Source organism: Perna viridis, chromosome 9, assembly GCF_037379345.1.
Source record: "Perna viridis isolate PV_CMFRI_1.1 ecotype Kerala chromosome 9, ASM3737934v1, whole genome shotgun sequence".
NCBI classification, from domain to species: domain Eukaryota; kingdom Metazoa; phylum Mollusca; class Bivalvia; order Mytilida; family Mytilidae; genus Perna; species Perna viridis.
In genome coordinates, this window is record NC_142453.1 from 13,626,947 (window position 1) to 13,639,170 (window position 12,224).

General features: G+C 32.2%; 1 protein-coding gene across 9 annotated transcripts in view; it reads left to right on the forward strand.

Moving 5' to 3' along the window:
- Positions 1-9,212, forward strand: part of LOC148606859 (E3 ubiquitin-protein ligase Bre1-like) — a 79,377-nt gene extending 70,165 nt beyond the window's left edge. For all 9 annotated transcript variants that reach the window (XM_088545607.1, XM_088545614.1, XM_088545612.1 and 6 more), the window contains 3 exons: positions 3,946-4,123; positions 4,849-4,950; positions 8,223-9,212. In XM_088545607.1, the coding sequence (XP_088401733.1) occupies positions 3,946-4,123; positions 4,849-4,950; positions 8,223-8,399 (457 nt within the window). In that variant the 3' untranslated portion in view covers positions 8,400-9,212. The remainder of the gene's footprint in view (positions 1-3,945; positions 4,124-4,848; positions 4,951-8,222) is intronic.
- The last annotated feature ends 3,012 nt before the right edge of the window (positions 9,213-12,224 follow it).

The following is a 12,224-nucleotide window of genomic DNA, read 5'->3' on the forward strand; positions in this document are numbered from 1 at the left end:
TCTGTTTTAAAAGATTTTAGCTCATTTTGTGTCCATCACAGTCACCATTGCATAGTCCCTTGTCGTTGTTAACAATTTTTCAAAACTCTTCTCCACAAACAGGACTGTACAAATTAGAACCAAACTTGGTATGAGCAATCCTTACAATATTTTGCCTCCATAGAACTGATGCGTAGATTTTATATCTGTAGACAAACATGGCCCCAGATACTAAAAATAGAACATAGGGGTCAAGCAGCTGTATACCCATATATCTCCAACACTGTTAGGTTTAGCCAAATTCTGACAGGGTTAAAATGTTCATCATGATGATTTCTATCTGAAATGGGGGATATGTCATGATATAGGGCACTGGGATATCTCTGAAATCTAGGTAACTTGAAAATTTATGTGATGATAGAGTTTGATGGTCTCTATAATATTATACAAAAGAAAGCGAATCAATATTTCATGTGTTGCCTTGGTAATGAGAAATTTGGCGGATTATTGTGATTTTTTCCAGATGTTCTTCCCTTATGTAGGAAAATTGACTTGAGATATCTTTACCAAACTTAATAGATATATAAAAGCATCTAAGTGTGATTGAATTCATACTTTTGATTATTGTTGACAGCTGTTAATTTATAATGGCTGCCATCCAAAATTATGAAATTTGGTATTTAGGCTTAAAATTGTATGCTAAATTCAAAGTTTTGGATTCTGTGATCATTTTGGGGAACGTTAAGGGGACTTATATGTGAATTGCAAGCAAGTACAACTAAAACTTGTTCTTATTATTTTTCATCATCTGCTTCCTATAGAAATAATCGATGAACTTTTCTGGAGAAATTCTCAGAAACCGTATGACTGACTCTTATAAAACTTTGCACACATATCCAGTACCATCTGAGGTTGTATCTAAAGTTCATTTGGGTTTACATTCATATGTTAGTATGGTGTTGTTGTTGTCATCCATAGACACATGATTTTCCTGTCGTAGTTTTGAATATTAGTACAATGTGTAGTTGATTTTTATGAAATGTTATAACAAGGTTTCAAACCATAAAAGGTATGTTATTATTAATTTTGGGGATTATAGCCCAAATGGTTTTAGAATTAGAGACCAAAAAGGGGACTAAAACAAGCATTTGTATAACTTAGAGACCAAAAAGGGGACTAAAACAAGCATTTGTATAACAATTTGAGCAAAGTGAATGGATCTGATCTGTATTTTACAAAAAGGTGCCAAAGGAAGACGGATTGATTTTGGGGATTGTGACTTGAACCAACCAAGAATCAAGGCCACATTGAGGGGCCAGAAACAAGTATTATTTTCTGATTTATGGATGATAACTTGAGTGAAATAGAATGGATCGCTTTGAAATTGTACCATAAGGTGCCATATCCACACACAAAGTTGGGGATTTATTTGCAGGTTTTTACTGGAACCATTTAGGAATAAGGGCCAAATTTTTATCCTGTACCAAGTGTCTAATCCATGTCAAAATTTGAAGCTGTGTCAAATTTGAATGGTGTGTTCATACATGTGTACTTGCCCCAATTATTCAGGGTTGGATCTTTACTGTTGTATCAGGCTGAACCCTGCAAAGCATTTTATTAAAGTGATTGTATTATGAAGTAGAAGAATTTAAACATAAGTTTTTGATTATGTTGAAATGGTGTGAAACACAGCAAGCATTATTATTTTTAGAGCCCAGGTGTTACATCACCAGTTTCAACTTGTGTCTCCAAAACTATTTTAAAGATAAAGGAAAAAAATGCCAAAATTTTCCTGCTTGAACAGATGTAGAAAGCAATCTTATACCAAACTTTATAGACAACTATTTAAAACAGGTATTACTGTTTTGATTTTGGCTTCTTTTTTGTTGATAAGTTAAAAATTAATGAAGCTTTCAATTAATGAAGGGATCCCTATGCCAATAGAAAAAGGAACAGATATGGTGAAATTCAACTAATGTACCTAAAACATGCATCATTTATCAATAATTTGTCGAAAAGTTTAATTATGATATTGAACTTTATATCACAAAGCAATAAAAGACCTACAACACTATTAAAAGGTTTTATTAATGATAAGTTACTTAATAATGCCATCAAGAAACCATTTTTGTCATATTCCATACAGATAATTGATAATATCCAGGCCAAAAAAAATATGTATGTTTACGGTCACCCGACCGACCCTTATTTTATTGCCATGACCCTAACTTTTTTATCACCAATTTTCTGAAATTCCAGAAATACCTGCTTTTTCCGTCACAGGCACATATATATACTATATTAAACAATAATGGCAGCCAAAAACAAAAAAACAACAACAACAAGACCTTCTGAGCCTATTTTTTTCTTAGCATGTGACAGTATACACATATTTTTTTTTCCCTATTGTTGCTGAACAATGCAGAATTGTTTACCTTAACAAGTTGTCCATATTTTCTCTGTATTTTGACTGCATATTACACTTTAAGGATGGTCACTTTTTCCATAGTGCCTATACTTAATATGAAAATTACTGCTAATTCTTGTAACATATAGACAAAAATAGATCGTCATTTAGTAACATTTAGAGGTCTGATGATATCAAGTCTCCTTTAAAGAATCACTGCCTTTGGATGGTAGAAGTGTGATTTGGGCCTCTAGAGCCTCTAGTTATTCATTTAAATTGTTGCATGTTGAATCAAAACTTGGATTGTCCTAGTTAAAAGGCCAGGTCAGCTATTGCCATCACTGTATCTGTCCTTGTTGTCCATTAACTTTATCAAATATCTTTTCCTCTAAAACTACTCGATGGATTGAAACAAAACTTACCACAGATGTTATATAGAACAACTTTAACAATCTGTAAGTGGGGATTTTTTGTCTTGCGTAAACATGGCCATTTCTCAAAATAGATCATAGGTCAAATTTCAGAATTTTGGAAATAACTCAAATGAAAATGAGTTTAGCTAAAATCTGGCAGCATGTTAAATTGTTCAGCATGATGGGATGGACCTATGCCAAAATTTTCAGAAAGATCCATTAAGAATGAATTAGTTCTGGGTACTAAATGGATTTTTTTCCCGAATTATAACTTTGAAAATCTTCTCTAAATCTACTAGATGGATTGAAACAAAACTTAGCAAAGATGTTTTCTTAGAACATCTTTAACAGTCTGTGGATGGGAATTTTTGATCTTGTGAAAAACATGGCAGCCTTTAATAAAAATGGACCTTAGAGGTCAAATTGCAAAATTTTGCACATAATAACAGTTCGGTTAAGTTAAAATCTGGCAGTATGTAGAATTGTTTAGCAGGGCGAGTTGGACCTGTGCTGAAATTTTCAGAAAGATATATTGACAGATGAATGAGTTATGGGTCCAGGAAATTGATTTTTTTCCCAGAATTTTTGTATTTTCAATTTTGAAAAAATATTTTCCTAAACTAATTGATGAATTGTAACCAAACTTGGCTTGAATGTACCTTAAGATTTCCTTAACAATCTGTGTATTGGTATTTTTGATCTGGCAAAAACCATGGCCAATGTTACTAAAATAGACCGTAGCAGGTCAAATTGAAATTTTTTTAGAAATAACTCATAAACAAATACATGTAGGTTGAACTAAGGTCAGGAGTCCAGCTTTAGAATGCTAAAAAGACTATTTTTGACCATGTGAGCGATTCAGGCTCTCTAGATCCTCTAGTTATTTTGCCTTGTCATCTTCCTGTTAGTGGGGCATAAATGTCAGATTAACAAAATACTATGAATGTCATGATTCTCTGGACTAGGATTGTCTTCATAGTTGAAACATCAGTCAATTATCAGAGGACTTGTACTTAATGAACGGCTCAATTCAATGGAGAAAACAAATGTACTGTTTGCATGACTAATTGATATGTGACCAATGTCTTATATTTTGTGACTTTGGACATTTAATTAAAAGGCTTTAACTTTATGTTAATTTTACAGTTTCACTCAGCAGTCTATGGAGATGCACAAACGAAAGGCTGTAGAGAGCTCCCAGACAGCTGCTGATCTCAAACTCCATCTAGATAAATACCAGGCTCAGTTAAAAGAGGCTCAAGTTTCTGTTGCAGAGAAAACAGGGGCTCTTGAACAACAGTCATTTAAACGTAACAGGATGCAGGTTTGTATCAGAGAAAAATCTTAAACAAATCTATTTTATAGTGCAGTGGTTAAAAAAATATAGGATTACTTTTCCATGACCAAAAGTAAAAATGCATTTTTGTTGACAAATCAAAAACCATGAATTAATGCATGTTGTAATATATGGTTTTACAGTAATTTATACCCCAATTTTGATTAAAAAATATATAATGTGTGGTAGTCAGAAAAGGTTGGAGCAATGTCACATATTAGAGTCTCTCTTCATTCAGTCATGTATTAGAGAGACATCAAATGGTTACAGAACAATTTATCAGGTTGCAGTTATAATAATAGGATAATTTATTGGAATTAGTGAATAATCATAATATGATCATGAGAGCCAAAGAACACCTTGATTTAACATTTGTTTCACATGCGAGTTCATTCTGGACACAAGTGAATCATATTTTGGTTATTTGATCATTCAGTTGATTATTACATAGATTTCCTCTGTTATTTGTTGCTACTTTCAACATAAATTTTGTGAACCGCAGATTGATATTTGTGTTGTGATGTTTTAGCCAGAGAAAGTGTGAAAGTGAAATTACTGAATTTAATTCACAGTGTGAATTATCGATATTTTTACAATGCCAATGGGAACATTCCGTAAATCACTGCTATCTATATAATAAAAATGTATAAAATTTCCCACATTTTATTTCACATTCATTATTAGGTTTGGCTTCTTTCGTCAATAAATTTCAGGAAGAGATAGCTAAATTACAGAGGAAGTTAGAGAGGAGTAAGAAGATAGAGATGGCAGGTGCTGCAGATGAAGTTTTGATGGCTGAAATAGCAGAATATAAGGTATTGACCGGAAAGTACTAGTTAAAAATTACAACCAGTGTTCTAGAATTTTCATTTCCTAGCACCCAGGTCAAGTGAAGTTTTGATTTTGGAAAGTTAGTTCTATTCCACTTTTTCTTTTGTAAGTTTCCAAAATAATCATGAGTTCTGATTCATTTGGAGCTTTCCTGTGAAAAGCTAAAATTTACGAAAATCCAAGAACAACTCTGCAATATGTTGCATTACTGAGTTATGATTGTAATACAAATTTGTTGTGAAAATACATGTTAACAAGGTTATGTAAAAAATGGGAATGGTTTAAAACAACAACAAACAGTGTTAAGGAAAATTACAGTAAAACAGAATTTTAGTATTTTATCTATGAAACAACAACTCCATCAACTAAAGTAAAAATATTACTGAAGGACACTGTCAAGTCTTCAAAAGGGAGTCTGGTGTAGTCTTAAGCCAAAGGAAAAATCAGCCTCTATACAAAAACAAAAAAAATAAACATAAAAGGTGGTCACAGTAAGCACCTTAGTTTGAAAATGTGACTGGGGTATTAAAAAAAACAGAAAGATTATGTTACATGAATTCATCCTCTGAATGTGTGATCATATAGCAGAGAGAGACAATTAGAATGATAAAAAAAAAAGGTAATTAAAAATGGGAATAAATTAATAAATTTGCCATTTCAATTCAATAAAAATTCAAAGTGCAATATTTACCGATATTTTACTCTTTTTCATATATTGCAGGAAAAATAAGGAAACCTTCTGAATGTTGATTTTCAAAATTGCACACTGGTCATTTTGTAAACAAGTATAGCAAGTACATATTGTCACTTTAAACTTTTTTAACCTGTCTTATTTTGTGTTTTAAATGTACGTTATGGACACAATCGTCATTACCCCAATGATGTATATATATAAAAACAAAATAAAATGGCGGAACAGGTCATTGCATAAAAGAATTAGTCAAACCCTAGAAAAAGAATGAGCCAAGTCAGTTAAATAGTATATAATAGACAGTAAAAGATTTGTGAACACCTAAATACAACCATTGTACCTATAATGCTTTTCAATCTTCTGTTTCTTTTTTTTTTCTCCAAATACCATATTCTGTATGAAAGCATATTTTTCCAAAGAACGTACTTGTTTTAAGGAGACAGACTTTGTATAAGCTCTTCTTGTCTCTGAATCCTTGATTGTATAATTATTACTGAGTAAAATATATTTGAACTTATTAAATAGTTGACAAAAGCAAAGTGAAGGTTTTATAGATCAGCAGAAAAAGTAAATTACAATAAACTGCACAAGAAGGGATTTAAACATGAACAAATGGCCGGTATCAAACTTAAAATGACTAATTCTAGCAAGGATCATATTGAATAACACTACTTTTAACTTGAATGTCAATGTTCTGTCAATGTCCCAGCTATGTAGTGATTGTAACAGACAGAGAAAGTATAGGAACATTTTGCCAATCAACTCATCTGATGATTTACCTGACTGAGTGAAAATAAAAAATTATTGATCATGTTTCAGAAAAAAAGAATAAAATGAAATGATTTTAAAAATTTCTACATATTTATCGCATATATACATTGTCAAAAGAAAACTAGTCATATTGCACCATAGTATATTGCTTATATAACTATAACGGACCTAGTGCATTATGAGAACAGTGTGTAAAAATCACACCCCACAAAAAAAAATTCTTTAGGAACACTAGCAAACTTATTATACCCTACTTAACGTAGTTCAAGATGGTAGTGTATTTGACCCGTCTGTCAGTCCTCATTAGATTTCGGGACTTTTTTCTTAATGCTTGCAGATATTGAGCTGATTTTTGTTGTGTGTGTCTACCATGATAATTACAGATCAAGTTTATGTTTTGTTCTGATTTTTTTTTTGCCAAAATTGTGGGCCTAGGACTTGGCAGTTTTTTTATGAAAAATAAGAGTCTTCAGGAATTTTTTCCTAAATGCTTGCAGATATTGTGATGATTTTTTATGTGTTTCTACCATGATGAGTTGCAGATTAAGTTTTAAGTTTTCTTCCTCATTGCTGATTATTTGTTTCAGAAATAAAAAGAAAAAAAAATAAACAGTTTTTCTAATATTTTTCTCAATGCTCTCAGAGCTGACTTTTGGTATGCGAGTCTACAATGTAGCATGATGAGTTACAGATAAAGTTTATGTTTCATTCAGATTTTCTATGAGTTAAAGCCAACTGAATTTTTTTTTTCAAATGCTTTTTAATTGAGAGTCCAATAAGTGTACTTGTTTTGTATGTGAGGTTCTTTAATTACTACATAAGAAAAGAGTTATTACATGAATATTGGTGATTACTGGCCCTCACAGAGTATCATACTTTGACAGAGTTTGAGTTCGTGGATACCAATTTTTCTTGATTATGGAAGAAGCAGGGGCAGATTCAGGATTTTAGATTGGGGGGGCACAGTTAAAATATTCAAGGTTAAATTTTTGAAATATTCTTCTAGTGTGGATGCAATGTAGATATCTTTTGTGTTAAAATTAGTGAGAAATTAAAGTTTCAACCTAAAACCGCCAAAGTCTACCCCTAACATGCCACGCCCCCACTTGAATCCGCCCCTGAGAAGGACAAGTTTGAGGATTATTAAGTTCATGGTTTTAAGGTTTTCAGTATCAATGAAAATCTTCTTTTAGTTGGGAATGTTATTTTGTGGTTTAGCCCACCCACAAACACCAATAAAATTGATATTCCACTAACAATAGTACTTTTAAACTATTGCACTACTAAAAAAAGTACTTTAGGAACACTAGAAAACTTATTACTGTATAATAAAAGGGTTATTTCATAAATTTATGACTATTAACTAACGTTCGAATATTACCCTAAATATGATATAAACTGCCAATACAATACAAAATTGTGCCAATATAGGATTTAGCCGTTGAATGTGGCTTTTACCTGTCCGATATGGCATATTGGCCCGATTAAAATCCATATTGACCTTACTGACATGCTGGACTAGCAAGCCTGAGGTCTGAGGCTAGCCATATTGGACTGATGCATAGTACTGTATTATTGGCCCTCGCAGAGTATCGTATTGCACTCACATGCTTCTGCAATATGTAACTGTTCAGGCTGATATTCACCAATATTCATGCAATAACATTGTATTATTAACCTCAGTTCATAAAGAAATAATATCTCTAAATCACATAGATGATCTCTTTGCTATGAATGTGTACTATTGAATAAGGCACAGTGTTTTATTTTAATCCATTTTTGTTTTTTTTTCAGGAACAATTAACTTGTCCTTCTTGTAAAGTGAATAGGAAGGATGCTGTGTTGACGAAGTGTTTCCATGTTTTCTGTTTAGAATGTCTTAAGACCAGATATGAAACTAGACAGAGAAAGTGTCCCAAATGCAATGCTGGCTTTGGTGCTAAGGAATATCACAGACTTTATATAAGCTGATAAACAGTGAAAGATTAAGAATTAGTCTAGTGAAGATAACCTGTATAGAAACATTGTGTAGATACAAAAATTTCATATGAATAACAGTAAATGCTAAATTTTCAATTTTTTCTTGAAATTTGGTTTGACAGATGAAATTTCTGTTCTTTCTGGACCAAATGATATTTTCCTGATCAATTCTTGGTGGAAATCAACAATGCTAGAATTTTGGTCCATATCTTCAAGTGGCATTTCCAGACTTGAGTACTGTTACTGGAAGGGATTGATGGTTGCTTAGACTGAATGTAAACTAGGGCAACTGTTGTTTCATTGAATCCAGAGAATCCAAAGTTTTCAAATGTCAATTACTTGTTTTTTAATTCAATATACAAGTAGAACTGGTATTGTAATGTAATTGGTTTATCAATACTAATTTGTAGATGATAAAGAATTGTGTCATGAATTGTCAATTAATTAAAGCATTTTGCAGAATCATAAAAGACACTGTATAGCAATCAATTTGTGATCACCTGTCCACATTAGGACTCAGTAAGTATTGGTAAACTGCTCACATTCATTTCATTAACCCTTATTTATCTCTAAGAAAAGTCTCCCATGTATTTTGTACAAATTCATATTTGTATTAATGCAAATTAATTTTCATTTACCATTTCAGGTTATATAAATTGTTTTAGTCTCATTATTTTTATAAGTCATTGTAAAATATCTAGTTCATTAGCTGCAGTACATTTTTTAACCTGTCCAATATTGTTAAGTGAACATGTTGTATTGATGTATAAATATGACTGAATAAGTAAATTTCTTAAAATAGCATTTTTAGTATACTTATTCTTTTTTTGCTTGATGAGTTACACATGATGACTTTCAACTTTTCTTTCATTTGTGGCAACATCCCTTCAGCACCTGCATATGGAATTTTCATATCACAACCCATACGTTATCCCAGAGCTTGCCCTAACTACACAGACTTTTTGTATCATTCTAGACTTCCTACAATTAGGCTTCTGGAAAAGGGTTATGTTGCTTCAAGATTGAAGTCATCAGTACAGAAATTTTATGGTCATCATCATGAACTTGTGGATCATTACTGTGTATCCATCTGCATCATGAAAACTGATTTTTTCAACTTGTCTTAATTTTCCTTTCCTCTTTCGTATACCTAGGACTTGACTTTTTATGAAGAATTTGGCAGGTGTTACTAGAAAAGCAGAGGACCCTTACACTACTGATGCACCTGGTCCATGCTCCCAGTTTTTGTTTTCCATGTCTGGTTTTGTCCCTGGATTGCATTCTTTTGATTTCCGCGAGAATCTTGGTTCCTTGATTACTTTAACAAATCAATTTACATTTATGTACCAAAATTATGGGCCTTGGAACATATTGCTCATTTGTTTATATTTGCAGTTGTATATTTGTATAGAGCTGTCAACGTCATACGAGACACTTGGTTTTTGTGTTATGACTTGACTATTAGTTGATTTTTATGAAATGTTATAACAAGACTTTAAACCACAAAAGGAAGTTTGGTATTGATTTTTTTTTATTATAGATCCAAGCGTTCAAGCATTAGGGGCCAAAAACAAACATTTCATTGAATTCAACTAATAAAACCAAAAAAATGTCAATTATATTGCTTCACAATATTCTTTTCTACAATGGTCAGACTTGGATTGATTTTGGTGGGAAAGACTTGAACTTGACCAAAAAGGGGTCATAAGCATGCATATTTTTCTGATGTGGAGACAATAACTTGTTTATTTTTGGTCTGAATTCGAGATTTTTTGTGTATTGGATTCCAAATGAAAATCCCTGACCACATTAATTTATCAATCAGATTTCAGATTTTTCTTATGGTTTTTAAGTATAAGGGCTCAAAGGGGCCACCCCCCCCCAAAAAAAAAAATCGACTTTTTTATTAGCTCAACTAGCCGTTGGCCATTTGAGCTATTGCCATCAATTTGGCATCCCTTGTTGTCATTGTTAGCTTATTTTCAAACATTTTCTCCTCTGAAACTACTGGATCTGGATGAAACTTAGCATGGTTGTTCTTTAGGGTATCTTGCACAAACTGTTTGCTTTGATTTTTGATCTGTCGAAAAACATGGCCACCGTTACTGAAAATAGTGCATAGCATAGCCATATTTTGCAAATATCTCAAAATCATTAGGTGAAGGCAAGTTTTGTCAGGTTTAAAAGTGTTCAGCATATTTAGAGCTACCTAGCTGTGTGCTGATTTTCCTGAAAATCTGTAAACTGATGCTTGAGTTATTGCCCTTTGGTCATTTTTGGCTATTTTTGATGTTATCATTTCATAAATCTTCTCTAAAACTACTTTTCAGAATCTAACGAAACTTGGTAAGTTTATTCCTTAGGGTATCCTGGAAAAAGTTGGTATTTGGATTTTTGATCGCTAGAAATACATGTCCGTCGTTACTGAAAATAAAACAGGGGTCAAAATGCTGATTAATGCAATTTTTTCCTGGATTATAGAAAGAAAATGAAGATGAAAGCTGTATAGAAGGTAAACACGGTATCCTGAGTTGAATGGTGATGATGAAAATCTGTTTTGACGGCTATTTTTAAAATGGCTGCCGTTTTCCCGCCAATTTTTACACTTGCACCGATTTTGATTATATTTGGTTTAAATAGTAATAATCAGGTATCCTGAATTGGATGGCGATGAGAAAATATTATTCTGGGTGGTCGTTTTTCAGCCAGATTTTACACTTGTCGGATTTCAACGATATTTGATTTTTAAATATTATATTTAAAGGAAGCATGACATCATAAAATTTGAAAATATCCGATGAATAAAAAATCTACTGAGACTAAATTACATGAAACTTTAAAAATAACATCTCTGAGACATAAAATCAAGATACCTCTTTATCACAAAAGTAGTACATATGAAGCACGGATTTCTTGATTAAGTACAACTAAGAATACTAAGTAATTGATTATAATTAGTCATATCGTAATAAAATTAAGCTCGATATTTGTCTACCCATACAGTTTAGTGCTCACAACCTTAAGAAAACTATATAAAGCCGAACATTCATTTACTACATCGTTTTCGCCAGCAATAAGTACGTCAATTGCTATTTCCATTTTCAACATTATTTACAGTTGTCATGGTTATATAATGTCCAAAGTGAAAACTTATTTGGGATAGGTTTTATTTGGACTCATCCATGAAGGGCGTATGCAATAACGGAGTAGTCCATTAACGATTATATATATATACAGATGTTTCATTAAATTTGGTCCGCCATGTTAACAGTACGTGGTTATATCATGTGCCATTCACAATGAACATGTGTGTTTTCTGTGCTTAAAATTGCATTTGTGACAAATCAAAGAGCGTTAGGTTTGGTTTTTTTTTTAATCTCAACTTAATATTTTTTTATAGGTACCTTACAATCTCCTTCACAAAAAAGGGGAAGGCAAGTCTGCTTTAAGGTTTACCCTTGTCTGAATATGTGTAGCAAAAAATTGTTCCGCTGTGAAATTTATTCTGATAGAAAGTATTTCACAGAAAATTTGTTCCAGAAAATTTTTTTTCATATGAAAGTTCTTGGAACAAATTTCATAGGAAAATTTGTTCTGTAACAGTTAATTCTTTCCACCAGTGTATTATTTCATTCTGGTTAAAATACACTAGATATTCCAGGATATGAATACACTAGGCCTAGGGTATTTCTTCCGACGGCACTAGTGCAAGGTATAAATACAGTATAGCGTATTTATGCATCCAGACATTCTGTACCCAGAAAGAAAGTATGCTTACAGTTCCACTCCTGTGAAAATTTATTCTGCTACAAATTT